General features: G+C 41.7%; 1 protein-coding gene across 1 annotated transcript in view; it reads right to left on the minus strand.

Annotated features, from left to right (window-relative positions):
- Positions 1-541: 541 nt before the first annotated feature.
- ACVRL1 (activin A receptor like type 1) overlaps positions 542-19,225 on the minus strand; it is a 126,276-nt gene continuing 107,592 nt past the window's right edge. The window contains exons 9-10 of the mRNA XM_073663826.1: positions 15,079-15,209; positions 542-2,731 (exon numbers count right to left, since the gene is read on the minus strand). Of these exons, the coding sequence (XP_073519927.1) occupies positions 2,597-2,731; positions 15,079-15,209 (266 nt within the window). The 3' untranslated portion in view covers positions 542-2,596. The remainder of the gene's footprint in view (positions 2,732-15,078; positions 15,210-19,225) is intronic.

Below are 19,225 nucleotides of genomic sequence, written 5' to 3' on the forward strand. Positions count from 1 at the left end.
ACTTTGCCTGTATGGCTTGCGACTCGGGCCTTGGGTACCTTTTGCTTCTCCTTGCTGTACTGGTCCCTCTGTGTGGCGGAGCCTCCAGGCTTCTTAGGCCAAGGGACCTGAAATCCCTCGCGGGTTGGTTCTCTGCTGCTGGGCTTGCAACCCTGACAGCCTCGGACCCCAATGTCCGGTAGATCGGTTCTCTCAGCCAGGACCAGCTCTCGTCGCCTCTGTCCCTGGCTTGCAGTCTCTCCTCTGCCTCACGGACTCCTCAGCTGCTGCTGACCTGTCCCTTTCTCTAAGGAACCCTTCTGGACACTTCAGAAGTGGGTTCTGGTCTCCCTAACCCTGCCCCAGTTCCAGCTTTTATAGGGGCAGCCTGCTCCCCCTACTGGCCTGGGACAGGAGGTGCTGCATGCTAATGGTCCCTGACCAGGGAACCTCCCTCCTGCTCTCAGACACAGCCTTTAATATTTGTGGCATCCAGGCCTGTGGTGACACAATCTCACTGCCTCCGCTGTATTTTACAGATGATGTGGTATGCTTTGGATCATGAGCTCTACTACACCTTCGCCATACTTTTCTCTTTCCATCATTCTGGTAGAGGTTGATCTTGGTTTCATCTGTCCAAAGAATGTTCTTCCAGAACTGTGCTGGCTTTTTTAGATGTTTTTTAGCAAAGTCCAGTCTAGCCTTTTTATTCTTGATGCTTATGAGTGGCTTGCACCGTGCAGTGAACCCTCTGTATTTACTTTCATGCAGTCTTCTCTTTATGGTAGATTTGGATATTGATACGCCTACCTCCTGGAGAGTGTTGTTCACTTGGTTGGCTGTTGTGAAGGGGTTTCTCTTCACCATGGAGATTGTTCTGTGATCATCCACCACTGTTGTCATCCGTGGACGCCCAGGTCTTTTTGCATTGATGAGTTCACCAGTGCTTTCTTTCTTTCTTTCTCAGGATGTACCAAACTGTAGATTTTGCCACTCCTAATATTGTAGCAATTTCTCGGATGGGTTTTTTCTGTTTTTGCAGCTTAAGGATGGCTTGTTTCACCTGCATGGAGAGCTTCTTTGACCGCATGTTTACTTCACAGCAAAACCTTCCAAATGCCAGCACCAAACCTCAAATCAACTCCAGGCCTTTTATCTGCTTAATTGAGAATGACATAACGAAGGGATTGCCCACACCTGTCCATGAAATAGCCTCGGAGTCAATTGTCCAATTACTTTTGGTCCCTTTAAAAACAGGGTGGCACATGTTAAGGAGCTGAAACTCCTAAACCCTTCATCCAATTTTAATGTGGATACCCTCAAATGCAAGCTGAAATTCTGAACTTCAACTGCATCTGAATTGTTTTGTTTAAAATTCATTGTGGTAATGTCTAGAACCAAAATTAGAAAAATGTTGTCTCTGTCCAAATATATATGGACCTAACTGTATGCCTATTTTAGCATTGCAGAGCTTTGAGGATTTGCTCATCACCTAAAAACAAGGTGGATGCCATTGAGTTTGATACAAGAAGATTAGTAATGGCTTATAAATAATATGTCTGTATAATGTCTATAATGTCTGATGTAATGTAATGTATGTAATGTCCGATGTATTGTCTGTAAACCGCTGTGGAATTAGTGGCGCTATATAACTGAGTAAATATATGAGATCCATAGGAACAGTGTTTTTTTTTATGAATGTAAATAAAGCTATAGAGTAAAGTTTATTAAAAAAATGGTGATCGTATTTTCAGACACCAGGATCTCATTTGATAGATGTGTAAAGTAGGCAATCATCTTATGTATGGTTTATATTGTCTTACCATCACCCCCCCCCAAAAAAAAAATAAATCACTTCAAAGTGATGTCCACAAAGTGCCGCCCTTTTGTCGAACTTGCTGTCCACTGCCTTATGTAAAGCGCAATCTGTCCATCAGCAGAAACACCAAAATAGATTACAGGCAAAGGGAGCTGATCTTCTGCCTGCAGGTATAACAGAGTTGGGCTTTCAGTTTGGGATAAGCAAGTCTTTGGACAATGGCAGAATCAACACATGCCGAGAAGTGAGGGATTAGACCTTTAAACACCTATAGTGCTTGCAGAATGCTGATAGGGCTGCCAACTCAAAAAGAGCATGAGAATCTGGACAGTGCCAGGACTTACAAGGCTGGTATGTGCACCCAAAGCCTTTTAAACATGCAGGTGATGAGGGCAGCAAGAACGTGTTGTTCTACATGCGGGTGTGAAAGGACAAGTGCACGTTTAGTGAATTTCTGAAATCATTCTTACTATGTATGATGCTGTGATGCTCAGTAGTATATATACATTGGTCATGTAAAGAGTTAAATAGAGATTCAATATTGCTGAATATTTATACCCAACAAGATCTAGAAGGCACGGTTTACTAATAGCCGGTAAAGGTGCTAGTTCTGTTATTCTAGCACAGCTATGTATGCCATGAGTTCTGCTGGTGCATAGGATGGGATCCAAGTCAGATGGTGATGTGCTTTGTAGTCTGGAACATATCAATGACTAGAAATAGCCAGAATGTTCTCCTTTGGCTTGATGTCAATCTTGAGTTTTTAGAATGTGCAAATCACAAAGTTGGTCACTAGTTTCAACAGTCTTGTTTCCTCTGTTCCAGGGAATTGTTCAGGTTGTTTAATGTCTTCTTGATCCTCAGAGCGGTGAGCCTGGCTGATGGACTTTGGTACCAACATTCTCTCATGATCTTCATAAGTGCTGATAATATCTAGTGGGGAGATGGTAAAAAGATGTTACATTTTCTAGACGTTATCAGGAAACAGAATTTTCTTAAATGTTTTCAGGTACGAGCTTCAGTCCACAGATTTATAGCAGATATCAGTTTCTGACATTTTGAAAAACTGCTTTAAGCAAAACTGAAAACAGACAAAACAAACAGCTTAAAAAAATCTATTTTTTCTCATATATTTGTCACAGAGGAAATTAAAGTGATGCTTAGAGGCTACTCAGATAATGTAAAGATAAGATACTACTTTTTGAATAGAGCATAATACAAATTCTATATTCGGCAGACTACTGTTAATAAAAATGTATATATAATGTGTTGCGGTACACAGATTGGTTATTTTTTACTGATGGATTGCTCTCTACCCACACCCTCTGGTTGGCTGTAGCAATGTCTAACTTCCAAACCACTACAAATGGGAATAGATTTAAAGGCTATGTCCACCTTCACCACCAATTGTTCTAATATACTTACAATGAATAATAAAGCAACCGTGCAAATGGTCTTCATTAAAAATATCCCACTGCTTTGTATTAACAGCTCCCCTACCGACCTATGCTGTTTTATGTTGTTATCATAGAGGCACATGTATCTGCATTGCAGCTATCGAAAAAACGGTAGGAAATTGTTAATGTGAATTCTTTTCAAAGTTGTTTCATTCTTAGTTTAGATCCATTGGAGCAATATAAAGTGTGAGGCAATAAGGAACATAAATAGTCTCTTTTTATGACATACAATCCTCGAGGATGTTCCTAAGCATGCTAACATATTGCTTTACTTAACACATAAACACCTTTGAAAGAAAAGAAATATTTCTGTATAAAGAAGTTGAAGAACAAATTAAAAAATGTGAGAAAGGTCCAAGTCCCAGTAGACTAAACATATCTTCCTCTACAATTCTGTTTTTACGGTAGCTCTAGATTTACTCCAGATTAACAATGAAATTACTCTATGGACATGTAGGGTCTTACCCCAATAATTAGGGGGTTAATTCTACCTTCATAAAAGTCTGGTCACTCATATACCACAAAATCTTCTTATGTTCCTAACTGCCTTATATGCTCCCTTACTTAGAGCACAACACCCAAGGATTTGGAAGAGGCAGTTTCGGACTGGGGTACCAAGGGCCCACCAGTAACATTGACTTTGGGGTGCCCACTATTCACCTGCATGCAAATATTACACTACCCTCGTTCACAAATTTACCTATGCCTCCACATAATAATAAACTGGGTAGTTTGGTAAATGAATGATGATATGCTGCATTTTTCTGTGCCTAGTGAATCAAGTGAATGAGTACAGCCCATTCAGTGGGGTGCCATGTCTGCACAGTGGCCCACCTTGGGATTCCCCAGTTCCCCTATTTGCCAGTCCGAGCCTGGAAACAGTACACGCACTGTATAGTTGCGATGGTTGGGTGTTCACATGCTTGTAGTTACAGTATAACAAAGCGTGTATTTCTATGATTTAATGTTGAGCCTTAAAGCTAGAATATGCCATAACGCTCTGATTGCTGTGGTCTGATCTCTAGGAATCCGATCAGTTCTAAAAGCGTATAGGCAGATGCCCCTTTGGCAGTCCTCCTGCATAGCTGCACTTCTAGACACCCATTGGCAGACAACTGCAGCTCAGCTTCTTTCTCAGCAGTATCCAATATCACTTACTGGAGTAGTAAAAACCTTTTGACCACCTTGCTTAGGCTAAGTTCACACTAGCATTCGGCATTCGTTTTTTTTTTCAGATATGAACAGATAAATGGAAAAAAAACATATCCATCCTGTGGCGGATACAAACGGAACCCAATGGACCCCATTCACTATAATGGTTTGATAACCAATTAGGAGACCATCACGTTAACGGAAAAAAGGCCCTGACGGAAGTATCAACTTAGCTTTACCTAAGTGCATGCGACTTCTAAGATCTTAGGCTGATGCATTGCATCTGGACCGCAAATGATAGAAGTCAAGTAAAATAGTAAAATCTCTCCCCTTTCTAATGACGACGCAGCTCGGGATACAAGCCCAGATACAGTATGAGCAACTCAGGAAGTCACACCTTGCAGTTTCCAATTTCCTCATATCACACCAAAGTTTTATTAATATTTCTTTATAAAAGCAAACCGTTAACAATGGGCGCTGTAGGTGTGTTATGTTGTTTTATCAAGATCTGGTTAATACGTAACAGAAAAAGGAAAATGTCATGATAACGTGTTCTACAAATGGAAAATACATTGTTGGTACATTATGCTGTACCTGCATTTTGGGCCACAAGCCAGGCCAGCAATGTGGAGTATTAAGGGACAAAACACATAAGAGAAGGTTAGCCCCTGCATTACCTAGCACAGAGCTGCAGTGCAATGTATAGCCCCCCATCAATATATTTATAAAGACATGACGGATGGATGCCCACAGCCGCGCTCAGGTATAATGTCACACCACATCAACATACACTAGTTGCTTTCAAGTGTGGTAGGTTTATCAATGCAGTAATGTCTGTTAATTGCATTGTTGATACAGAAGAATACTATATTTAAGCACTCCCCTGACACATTTCTAATGGTGGGTTCACGCGACAGTAGAAAAAAATGTCCTCCAGAAAAGTGGGACAATTTTTTTTTCTGCTGTCATCCGTATATAATCCATTTTTTTACAGCAACAGCTATTAATCATTTACAGGACCAATTACAGTTTCCAATGTTACAGAATTGCAATGTATCTGTAAAAATTGGATGCTATACATATGGCATCCAATTTACGGAAGAAACTAGTCTTATCTGAATTACGGAACAAATTAGTGCATGCCGCAATTTTTTTCACACTCAAATTCGGTCAGTGAAAAAAAATCGCTCATCTGCACTGCCCCTTTGAATAACATTAGTCCAAGTGCTAGTCGTTTTTTTCACAGACAACACTTGGACCCAAACATACTGTCGTGTGAACAAGCCCTTACACTGACTACATTTTTGTTGTTATTGGACAAAGGGACATACCCTGTGTGACTGATTCACAAGATTGTCACCACATTTCTGTTTAGAAAGTTGGTGGTTAAACCCAAGTGGATAAGTAGTGTGCATTGTGTGTGTTTCTTGTTGGGGGGGGGAGCAATAAAATGCTTCCTTCCCTTTCCACTCTGAAACACATGCATGGTAATCTGAGATTGCATGTGTTTAGGGGGGATTTCTGAAAGAAGAGTTGTCATAACACAAATAAATAAGTAGAGCTGGGCCAACAGCTATCTAACATTTGTGGCCAACTTAAGTGGTTTACTCGATCCTATGTACTTATCTGATTTACACTGTTAGCACTTAACCCCTTTACAACCCAAGGTGGTTTGCACGTTAATGACCCGGCCAATTTTTACAATTTTGACCACTGTCACTTTATGAGGTAATTACTCTGGAACGCTTCAACGGATCCCCCTGATTCTGAGATTGTTTTTTCGTGACATATTGTACTTCATGATAGTGGTAACATTTCTTCGATATCACTTGCGTTTATTTGTGAAAAAAAAGGAAATTTGGCGAAAATTTAGTAATTTTCAAAATTTGAATTTTTATGCCCTTAAATCAGAGAGATATGTCACACAAAATAGTTAATAAATAACATTTTCCACATGTCTACTTTACATCAGCACAATTTTGTAAACACAATTTTTTTTTTTATTAGGGAGCTATAAAGGTTAAAACAGCGATTTCTAAATTTTCCAACAAAATTTACAAAACCATTTTTTTAGGGACCACATCACATTTGAAGTCACTTTGAGGGGTCTTTATGACAGAAAATACCCAAAAGTGACACCATTCTAAAAACTGCACCCCTCAAGGTGCTCAAAATCACATTCAAGAACTTTATTAACCCTTCAGGTGCTTCACAGGAATTTTTGGAATGTGGAAGAAAAAAATTAACATTTAACTTTTTTTTACAAAAATGTTACTTTAGACCCAATTTTTTTTATTTTTGCAGAGGTAACAGGAAAAAATGGACCCCAAAATTTATTGTGCAATTTCCCCTGGGCACACAGATACCCCATATGTGGGGAAAAAACACTGTTTGGGCGCACGGCAGGGTTCGGAAGGAAGGAGCGCCATTTGACTTTTTGAATGTAAAATTTGCTTGAATAATTAGCGGACACCATGTTGCGTTTGGGGAGCTCCTGATGTGCCTAAACAGTGGAAACCCCCCACAAGTGACACCATTTTGGACACTAGACCCCTCAGGGAACTTATCTAGATGTGTGGTGAGTGCCTTGAACCCCCAGGTGCTTCACAGAAGTTTATAACATTGAGCCATAAAAATAAAATTTTCACATTTTTCCCACAAAAATGTATTTCAGCCCCCAATTTTGCATTTTCATAAGGGTAACAGGAGAAATTGCACCATGCAGTTTGTTGTGCAATTTCTCCTGAGTAAGCAGATACCCCATATGTGGGGGAAAACCACTGCTTGGGCATACGGCAGGGTTCGGAAGGAAAAGAGCACCATTTGATTTTTTGAATGTAAAATTTGCTTGAGTAATTAGCGGATGTGCCCCTGATATGCCTAAACAGTGGAAACCCCCCACAAGTGACACCATTTTGGAAACTAGACCCCTCAGGGAACTTATCTAGATGTGTGGTGAGCACTCTGAACCCCCAAGTGCTTTACAGAAGTTTATAACATGGAGCCGTGAAAAAATCAAACTTTTTCTACAAAAATGATGTTTTAGCCCCAATTTTTTTATTTTGACAAGGGTAAGAGGAGAAAATGGACCACAAAAACTTTTGTGCAATTTCTCCTGAGTACACTAATACCCCATATGTGGGGAAAATGCAGTGTTTGGGCGCACGGCAGAGTTCAGAAGGGAAGGAGCACTGTGTGACTTTTTGAACGCAAAACTGGCTGGAATCGAGATGGACGCCATGTCGCGTTTGGAGAGCTCCTGATGTGCCTAAACAGTGGAAACCCCCCACAAGTGACCCCATTTTGGAAACTACACCCCTCAAGGATTTTATCAAGGGGTATAGTGAACATTTTGAACCCAGAGTTATGACACAGAATTTGATAACATTAGGTCATCATATTGAATAAGTTGTCATTAGTCTTGAGCGCAAGTGCTCGCTACTTGAGTTTGCATCGGGTACTCAGGTATGCACCATGTATCGTGCGTGCTTGAGTGACATGCTCGAGTCCCTGCCCACATGTTTCACGGTTATTAGACACCCAAAAAAAACACGCGGGGATCGCTCGTGCATGGCAGGCAATCCCCGCAAGGTTTTTTTGGCCGCGAAGCATATGGGGCGGAGACTCGAGCATGTCACTTGAGCACCCGCGATACTCAGTGCATACCCGAGCAAACTCAAGTAGCAAGCACTTGCGCTCAACACTAGTCGCCATATCGTCATCTTTTTTTTTTTTTACTTTTGAAAAAAATCCCAACCCTAACCCTAGCCCAACCCTAACCCCAACCCTAACCCTAGCCCAACCCTAACCCTACCCCAACCCTAACCCTAACCCCAATCCTAACCCTAACCCCAATCCTAACCCTAGTCCAACCCTAACCCTAGCCTAACCCTAGCCCCAACCCTAACCCTAGCCCCAACCCTAACCCTAGCCCAACCCTAACCTTAGACCAACCCTAACCCTAGCCCAACCCTAACCCCACAACCCTAACCATAGAGTTTATTTTTTACGCCGTTCCTCGTGCGGTATAAGTGATTAGACTACTTTATTCTTCAGGTCAGTGCGATTACAGCGATACCAGAATCATATCGGGTTTTTATGATTGACAGCTGTCACATACTAAAAGACGCATTTTTTTTTGTAAAATCTAGTTTTTGCATCGCCATATTTTGAGAGCTATAATTTTTCCATATTTTGGCCAACAGAGTCATGTGATGGCTTGTTTTTTGCGGGATGAGTTGACGTTTTATTGGTGCCATTTTCAGGCACGTGACATTTTTTGATCGCTTTCTATTCCGATTTTTGGGAGGCAGAATAAACAAAAACCAACAATTCAGAAATTGTTTTTTTTCTTTTATGCTGTTACGCGTGTGGTAAAATTGATAAGGTAGCTTTATTCTTTGGGTCAGTACGTTTACAGCGGTACCACATTTATATTGTTTTTCTATGTTTTGGAGCTTTTACACAATAAAAACTATTTTAAAGAAAAAATTATTTTTTTGCATCGCTTTATTCTGAGAGCTATAACTTTTTTATTTTTCTGCTCATGGAGCAGTATGGCGGCTTGTTTTTTGCGGGACAGGATGACGTTTTCAGCGGTACCATTTTTATTTATATTCGTCTTTTTGATCGCGTGTTATTCCATTTTTTATTTGGCGGTATGATGATAAAGCATTGTTTTTTGCTTCATTTTTAATTTTTTTTTTACCGTGTTCACTGAAGGGGTTAACTAGTGGGACAATTTTATAGATCAGGTCGTTCCGGACGCGGCGATACCAAATATGTGTACTTTTATTGTTTTTTTTTGTTTTTTTTCATAATAATATTTATTGACGGATACATTATATTTTTATTTTTGGTGGATTCTTTTTTTTATTTTTTATTTAATATTTTTACAATTTTTTTAAAAACATTTTTTCACTTTCTGACAGGTTTTTAATTTTATTCTTTGTCCCACTATGGGACTTTCACTTTTTTTATTCTGATCGCCTGTATAGCACAGGGATGGAGCACCATCCCTGTGATATGCAGGCTGTCAGCGCTGCAGATGCAGAAGATACTTTGGTCATGCACTGCGCATGACCAAAATATCTTCCTGCTGTCTGGTGACCCGGATGTTGTCATGACGAAGGGAAGCCGGGGCAGACAGGGCTGGAGATCGGGAGAGGAGGTGAGTATTGCGATCACCACCCCTTGCCACCGCAATGCTGCGATCGACTTCAATCGCAGCAATGGGGGGGTTAATGTGCCGGAAGTGCACATAGCACCGGGTGTCAGCTGTGACAATCAGCTGACACCCGGCGGCGATCGCGCCCGCACAGCCTGTGTGCGGGCACAATCGCAAAGACGTACTAATACGTATCAGGCTCTTAAAGCCCAGGGAGCAGATACGTATTAGTACGTCTTGGGCTTTAAAGGGGTTAAGCAACAAACAGTAAAGGCCTGTTCACACATTGCAGATTTGTCACAGATTTGTCGCTTTTTTTTCCACTCAGATTGGTCACAAAACCTGAGGGTTTTCCTGATTCCAACCAAGTGAATGAGAATCCTGAAGTCTCATGCACACGTTGCTTATTTTGACTTGCAGATTTGGAGCAGATTTAAACCTGCTACATGTCAATTCTTTCAGTGTTTTAGCTGAAGATTTCACCCATACCAATGAGTGGGGAAAAATCTGCACCAGAAATGCGTCAAAAAACGTGCATTTTTGCTGCTGCGTTTTTCCTGCCAAGAGATGCAGAAATTACTGCACCAAATACTTACTATGTGCACATACTCTAAAATTTCCCTGTATCAGTGTTTGTATAGAGCAGGAGTACCAAACTGTCACCCTGAGCGACACTAGATTGTACTAGTTCAAATAAACGCAATACAATAAACTTATAGTTTACAGCGTCAGCCACATTTCCCAATACTACTGTGAGTGCCAATTCTATGCAAATTTATAGTCTATAATTATAAATAGAATATTTGCAATAGATTAAAGGAAATCTGTCATGTCCCCAAACATTATTAACATGCAGATATGAGATTAGTCTGAAGATTAATAGCGTTATAAAGCCGTGCGGCCACCGCACTGTAAACCTGGCTACTGGGAAGAAATTAACTTTATTCCTGCCAGCAGCCTCTGGCTTTCAGTCAGAGGCGCTGCTTCAGTCATCACTTAGCACACAGTGAGTGGCAACTGTGACCACGTCCAAGCACAGTGCACTGTAGAGCCAGCTGTCAGTCAGTGGGTACAGCCGCCACTCACTGTGTGTAGCGTCGGCGTCTCTGCCTCCAGCTGGGCAGAGACGCCGATCCTTTCACCACCGCGGTCCCGGTCCGGCGTCCTCTGGCTCCCTTCCTGTGTCTGCCCAAAATGGAGGTGCCTGTGCAAGATTGCTGTTTGTGTGCTAACACTCTCCTCAGTCCTCAGCTTCCAGTGCCCACCAGCCTGTCTATCAGCCGTGCCTGCTAGCCTGTCTATCAGCCATGCCCACCAGCCTGTCTATCAGCAGTGCCCGCCTGCCTGTCTATCAGCCGTGCCCGCCAGCCTGTCTATCAGCCGTGCCCGCCAGCCTGTCTATCAGCCGTGGCCGCCTGCCTATCAGCCATGCCCGCCTGCCTGTCTATCTGCCATGCCCACCTGTCTGCCTATCGGTTGTGCCTGTCTACCCGCATCACCTGCCTGTCTACCAGCCGTGCTCATTTGCTGTGCCTGTAAGCCTCGGCCATCTGTCCCGTGGGAGTCACCTGCTCTCACACAAGGTCGGTCCCAGAGTGGCACCTGGTTCACCTTCCTGGTCCCTCCTTGGTTCACGGAGTCGACTAAGCCGCCGTGTGGCCAGGGTCGGTCAGGGTAGGCACTTAGTTACGCCCCTCTGGTCCCTCCTTGTATCACAGCACAGAGGTTCCACCACCCGGATCCGTAACACTGTGTACTGAGCGGTGATTGAAACTGCGCCTCTATGACTGAAAGCCGGAAGCTGATGGAGGAATAAAGTTAATTTCCTCCTGGTAGCCACGCTCTCAGTGTGGCAGCTGCACAGCTGTAGAAAACTGTTAACCTGCAGATTAACCCCATTTATCTATTAATGTATTATGACTGTATTATATACAGTGGTGGCCAAAAGTATGGGCACCCCTGCAATTATGTCAGATAATACTCAGTTTCTTCCTGAAAATGATTGCAATCACAAATTCTTTGGTATTATTATCTTCATTTAATTTGTCTTCAATGAAAAAACACAAAAAGAATTGTCCTAAAGCCAAATTGGATATAATTCCACACCAAATATAAAAAAGGGGGTGGACAAAAGTATTGGCACTGTTTGAAAAATCATGTGATGCTTCTCTAATTCGTATAATTAACAGCACCTGTAACTTACCTGTGGCACCTAACAGGTGTTGGCAATAACTAAATCACACTTGCAGCCAGTTAACATGGATTAAAGTTGACTCAACCTCTGTCCTGTGTCCTTGTGTGTACCACATTGAGCATGGAGAAAAGAAAGAAGACCAAAGAACTGTCTGAGGACTTGAGAAACCAAATTGTGAGGAAGCATGAGCAATCTCAAGACTACAAGTCCATCTCCAAAGACCTGAATGTTCCTGTGTCTTCCGTGCGCAGTGTCATCAAGAAGTTTAAAGCCCATGGCATTGTGGCTAACCTCCCTAGATGTGGACGGAAAAGAAAAATTGACGACAGATTTCAACGCAAAATTGTGCGGATGGTGGATAAAGAACCTCGACTAACATCCAAACAAGTTCAAGCTACCTTGCAGTCCGAGGGTACAACAGTGTCAACCCGTACTATCCGTCGGCGTCTGAATGAAAAGGGACTATATGGTAGGATACCCAGGAAGACCCCACTTCTTACCCTGAGACATAAAAAAGCCAGGCTGGAGTTTGCCAAAACTTACCTGAGAAAGCCTAAAACGTTTTGGAAGAATGTTCTCTGGTCAGATGAGACAAAAGTAGAGCTTTTTGGGAAAAAGCATCAACATAGAGTGTACAGGAAAAAAAAAGAGGCATTCAAAGAAAAGAACACAGTCCCTACAGTCAAACATGGCGGAAGTTCCCTGATGTTTTGGGGTTGCTTTTCTGCCTCTGGCACTGGACTGCTTGACCGTGTGCATGGCATTATGAAGTCTGAAGACTACCAACAAATTTTGCAGCATAATGTAGGGCCCAGTGTGAGAAACCTGGGTCTCCCCCAGAGGTCATGGGTCTTCCAGCAGGACAATGACCCAAAACACACTTCCAAAAGCACTATAAAATGGTTTGAGAGAAAGCACTGGAGACTTCTAAGGTGGCCAGCAATGAGTCCAGACCTGAATCCCATACAACACCTGTGGAGAGATCTCAAAATGGCAGTTTGGAGAAGTCACCCTTCAAATATCAGGGACCTGGAGCAGTTTGCCAAAGAAGAATGGTCTACAATTCCAGCAGAGCATTGTAAGAAACTCATTGATGGTTACCGGAAGCGGTTGTTCGCAGTTATTTTGGCTAAAGGTTGTGCAACCAAGTATTAGGCTGAGGGTGCCAATACTTTTGTCTGGCCCATTTTTGGAGTTTTGTGTGAAATGATCAATGATTTAATTTTTGCTTCATTCTCTTTTGTGTTTTTTCCTTGCAAGCAAATTAAATGAAGATAATAAGGCCAAAGAATTTGTCATTGCAATCATTTTCAGGAAGAAACTGATTATTATCTTACAGAATTGCAGGGGTGCCAATACTTTTGGCCACCACTGTACATTCCTGCTATTACACCAATATACACTGAACAAAAATATAAACGCAACACTTTTGTTTTTGCTCTCATTTTTCATGAGCTGAACTTAAAGATCTAAGACTTTTTCTCTCAAATATTGTTCACAAATTTGTCTAAATTTGTGTTAGTGAGCACTTCTCCTTTGCCGAGATAATCCGTCCACCGCACAGGTGTGGCATATCAAGGCGCTGATTAGACACATGATTATTGAACAGGTAAGCCTTAGGCTGGCCACAACAAAAGGCCACTCTAAAATGTGCTGCTTTATCCCACAGCACAATGCCACAGATGTCCCAAGTTTTGAGGGATCATGCAATTGGCATGCTGACCACAGGAATGTCCACCAGAGCTGTTGCCAGTGAATTGAATGTTTATTTCTTTACCATAAGCCGTCTCCAAAGGCGGTTCAGAGAATTTGGCTGTACACCCAACAGGCCTCACAACCGCAGACCACGTGTAACCACACCAGCCCAGGACCTCAACATCCAGCATCTTCACCTTCAAGATCGTCTGAGACCAGCCACCCAGGCAGCTGCTGCAACAATCGGTTTGAATAACCAAAGAATTTCTACACAAACTGTCAGAAACCGTCTCAGGGAAGCTCATCTGCATGCTCGTCTTCCTCATCGGGGTCTCCACCTGACTCCAGTTCGTCATCACAATCGCCTTGAGTGGACAAATGCTCACATTCAATGGCGTCTGGCATGTCGGAGAGGCGTTCTCTTCATGAATGTATCCTGGTTTTCACTGTACAGGGCAGATAGCAGACTGCATGTATGGCGTTGTGTGAGTGAATGGTTTGCTGATGTTAATCTTGTGAATCGAGTGGCCCATGGTGGCGGTGGGGTTATGGTATGCGCGGGAGTATATTATGGACAACTAACACAGATGCATTTTATTGATGCCATTTTCATTGCACAGAGATACTGTGATGAGATCCTGAGGTCCATTGCTGTGCCATTCATCCACAACCATACCCTGATGTTACAGCATGATGTATGGCCCCATGTTGCAAGGATCTGTACACAATTCCTGGAAGCTGAAGACATCCCAGTTCTTGCATGATAGCATACTCACCGGACATGTCACCCATTGAGCATGTTTGGGATGCTCTGGATCGGCATATACAACAGCATGTTCAAGTTTCTGCCAATACCCAGCACCTTCGCAGCCATTGAGGAGGAGCGGACCAACACAGGCCACAATCAACAACCTGATCAACACTATGTGAAGGAGATGTGTTGCACTGTGTGAGGCAAATGGTTGTCACACCAGATACTAACTGGTTTTCTGATTCCCCACACCCCTCCGGGACTCCACAGTACTGTAAAACTGCACATTTTAGAGTGGCCTTTTATTGTGGCCAGCCTAAGGCACACCTGTGCAGTAATCATGTGTCTAATCAGCATCTAGATATGCCGCACCTGTGAGGTGGACGGATTATGTCGATAAAGGAGAAGTGCTCATTGCACATAGAAAAAGTCTTAGATTTTTGAGTTCACCTCATGAAAAATGGGAGCAAAAACAAAAAGTGCTGCATTTATATTTTTGTTCAGTATATACAATATAGAATATATATATATTGGAATTCACTCTCTCTGGTAGGCAGCATTGTCCAGGCACTAAACAAACAGAACAGACCCTGGCTACTCATACGCGGCTGAGCTAGCCTCAGCTCGGTCTGCTACTTGCGGTTCTTGGCACACGGGCTGACCCAAACAGAGTACAGTCCTCTCTCAGGGGACTGCCACTCCATGAAGCTACTTCCCGGTTCTTAGCTAAACCCTACAGGTGTATCTAATCAAGACCCTGAAGAGCTGGGATTTAACCCCATCCTTCCCAGCTGTGCTACAATATATATACCATAATATTGCTTAAAATACATACATTATGACACTTATTATTGCCTGACTTACTTTTTCTGAACTCCAAGTGTTAGGAACATTTGGTCTTTGTTGATCAACACAAACGACTTTCTTCATGTCCTCAAAACTTGGATCGTGTGGAACCATGTCATAGAAAGGAGGCCTGTAGTCTTCTACCATACCTAGACCAGCCGCAAATCAGGAACAAATGAAAAAACATTAGCATGGAAGTATTACTAGGTACAGATAAAAAGATATATATATATATTGTTATGATAAGAAGAAAAATTTTGGATATGTATAGTTTTTTCCCTGCGTTATTTACTAAGTGACTGTGTTAGGGCTGATGATTAGAAAAAAAAGCAAATATCCCATGGCTGACAACACTGAATGTCTGAAGACTTTCATTGTTGCATGGCGTATCATAGAGTGCTGTCAGATACGCCATACAGGCTATCAGCACTTTGATTTATAGTTGCCAGGGAGAAGAAGATCGGGATGCGACTGAATGCTGATCCTTGGTTTCCTAGATGACAAGATGAGGTGGCAGCCTTCCTCAGGTAATAAGCAGATTGCTGGAAGCGGCTGATGCTTGAAAATATCAACTTAAAATGTATGGTGTTAGAGTAAAAGCACTCGGCCAAACCCTTAGGCTCCTTCAACATGGTAATCATGGCAGTGCCAATAGTCACACTCCCTCAATCTTATATTAGACTCCCTCAATGTGATATTAATGCCTATGCTAAGGATAAGCAATACTTACTGTAACTCCTTTAATTTTTAAATGGGACAAATTTAAGCATTATTCTTCCAATGGCAACAGTTCTCTATGTTCAATCTAGTTTCATTGCCTTCTGCAATCTTGGATACTGTAAAATTCAGTAGAGTGCCCCCTGATGGTGACTGATTGTGAACCCTAAGTGAAGACCTGTGCTCTATGAAGACATTGGTGGCAGTTATGACAGTGTAGAGTCGTTATGGGTATATATACATTGGGCTGGCAATAATGGTAAGCTACTAATTGGAGTTTGAAATACAGTAAGCCTCCTAACATAAGTGACTGGGCAGAAGATTAAATGTTGCAACACATAGAAAAGGGAGTAAAAGATAATAGGGATCTTATTATGGGAGATTTTAGTTATCCTGATGCAGAGACATTGAGTCTGTTGGTTATGGGAAAAGTTGTATGTTTTTAGCCAAAATTCAAGACAATTACCCGTCTCAGTTGGTAGATGAACCAACCAGAGGAGATACTTTGATAGATGTGGTCCTTAAAATAGACCAGATACAATATCATATCTGCAGGTCCAGGAGCACTTGTGCAACAGTGACCATAATATGGTAAGTAATATTCAACAGGCTAAATACAAAAAAACTGAAATTTTAGGAAAGCTAAATTCACTAAATTAAGGGAAGAGATTAGTCTTGTAGACTGGGATCATGTCCTCGTAACTAGGGACACCAAACATAAATGGGGAGTGCTTAAAAATATATTACTGGATCCCTGCAGTACATTTATACCCTCTGGTAATATAATGTCCAGGAATAAAAAGAAACCATTATGGTTAAGAAAGACAGTACTAAATATAATAAGACAAAAACAAAGGGCATTTATTACACTGAAGGCTGAGAGCTTGGAAAGTCCAGACAAATAACGATCTCAATGAGAAAACTAAAAAACAAATCAAGCTGGAAAAATGAGCCACAGAGAAAGAAATCGCCAACAACATTAAAGTAAGTCCAAAGAAATTTTAAAAATGTATTAACACCCAAAAGAGAAAAAAAAGCAGATGATATCGCCCCCCCTAAAAGATGACCATATCTGGTATTTGTAGAGGACAAAGAGAAGGCTGAGATATTAAACATGTACTTTTCATCCATGTTCTCCAATGAATTACCTGTGTCAGATTTCATTCAGCATGGCAGTGATCAAGGTTCATCAGCTTAAAACAAAAAGAAGAACAACTACATCTGAGTACATTAAATATTGATAAAGCCCCTGGCCAGTGCGGTATTCAACCATGGTTACTGAGGGAGTTGGGCTCAGTAATTGATAGATCTCAGTATCTCATCTTCCTAGACTATGTTGAAACAGGGTCAGTGCCACTAGATTAGAGGATAGCTTATGTACTACAGATATTGAAGAAGGGTACGAAGGTGGATTTGTGCAACTACCATCCTGTAAGTTTGACATAAGTGATGTGAAAATTTTTTGAATGTATTATAAGTGATGACCTGCGAAAATATATTGCAGAGAATAATATATTTTGCAACAGCATTTGATGCTGTACCAAACAAGAGCCTTGTACTAAAGTTCAAGAAGCAGGGACTAGGGGACACTATACACAGATGGGTAAAAGCAAAAAAGAAGCAAGACAAAAATATATCTCATACCCTACCATAATTATATATAAATGTAAAGCAAAATTGCATAATAAATATAGGGTACTTAGTGAACTATTTTTGATCAAAAAAAGTATACAAGCCGTCCCACCAGCGGCAAGGTGACCCTAAATTGGGACGGTACCTATACTGCCTATATTAAAAACCTTACTGTATATCAAAGTTGAAGTAATGCATATAAAAGGGTAGACAAATAGGACCGGGTCCCAACTCCAGACCACCTAGGCCCGAGGTAAGCTATATATATACCCATCAGCTCAACAAAGGGCATGCCACACCCTTAAATTGCACAGAATGCAAACAAGTCAAAAAACCAGACAATGTGAACTGAGGTCTAAGATGGCAGACATACAAGAAACAGAGGCATGTTCACACTAGCAAAAAAGAAGCAAGACAAAAATATATCTCATACCCTACCATAATTATATATAAATGTAAAGCAAAATTGCATAATAAATATAGGGTACTTAGTGAACTATTTTTGATCAAAAAAAGTATACAAGATGGGTAAAAAACAGCAGTAATCATATTGCTATATGCATTAAATGGAAATATACTCAGGACTACAGAACAGGAGGAGGACTTGGTTATTATGGTTAAAAGTAAGCTAAGCAGCAGCAATCAATGCCAAGCAGCAGTCACAAAAACAAATACGATTTTAGGATGTGCAAAAAAAAAAGAGATAAAAACCTGTGATCCCAGTGTAATATAAAAATCACTTGTAAGGTGACATATTGAGTATGGGATTCATTTTTGTGGTCCTCATTCTAAAAAGGGTATTGGAAAGTTAGAGTAAGTTCAAAGATGGGGTAGAAGGTGTTACGGGTCCGGGAGGTGGAACCTCTGTGCTTCGGTGCAGTCTACTTGGTCTGAACTAGGTCTCACGGCGGCTTAGTCGACTCTGTAAACCAGGGAGGGACCGGGCAGGTGAACCAGGTGCCACTCTGGGACCAACCTTGTGTGAGAGCAGGTGACTCCAACGGGTCAGATTGTTAGAACCCTCCTGTTTGTTTTTTCCATCTTGTGTTTTGCGGTCACGTGACCATCTGTCTTTATATTCCAGCTCTGCCCTTTTGGCTGTGCTGGACTTCAGTGTTTGACTGTTTCTCTAGCCAGGTGCTTCTGTGCCTTTCTCTGTCAGTTCATTTGGTCCTTCTGGGACCTCTAGTACCTTTTTGTCTGTTTGTCTTTTTGTGTTCTGCAACAACTTCTCTGTTTAGGAGGTGTCCCATTTTCGTCCCAGTCATTAGTTCTTTTAGGGACCCCTCCCCTTATGCTATAGGTCTTCGTTCAGACTAACCGAGGACTAAGGCGGGTCTGTTCGCTAGGAACAGGCAGCCCGCTACATCGTAGGGATTCAGCTTAGTTTTACTGTAGGGACAGTTTTCCCTTAACTTTCCTTAGTACATGTTGCAGATCATAACAGTAAGTCCAGCCCAAAAAAACTAAAAGGAAAGAAATCCGGGAATCAGTATGGTTTCCATCCAGGATTTGGCTCAACGCTTGCAGGGATTGTCTCTGGAGGTGTCAAAGCTCCAGCAACACGTGAGTAGCTGTTCTGAAGCGCATTTTGTGGAACCAAAGGTAGGACTGCCTGATGTTTTTTATGGTAAACAGCTAGTTTTTTTTTCCTTTAAAAATGCTTGTTTGTTATATTTTCATTTGAGACCAAGGTCCTTTGGGAATGAATCACAGCGCATTGGTTTTATTATGTCACTTTTGCGCAATGAACCACAGGGGTGGGCCTTTTCGATCCAACCTAATGATCCATGTTTAAGGTCTGTAGAAGAATTTT

This window comes from Phyllobates terribilis, unplaced genomic scaffold (assembly GCF_046119375.1).
Source record: "Phyllobates terribilis strain yellow unplaced genomic scaffold, ASM4611937v1 Scaffold_2__4_contigs__length_985480577, whole genome shotgun sequence".
Taxonomy (NCBI): Eukaryota; Metazoa; Chordata; class Amphibia; order Anura; family Dendrobatidae; genus Phyllobates; species Phyllobates terribilis.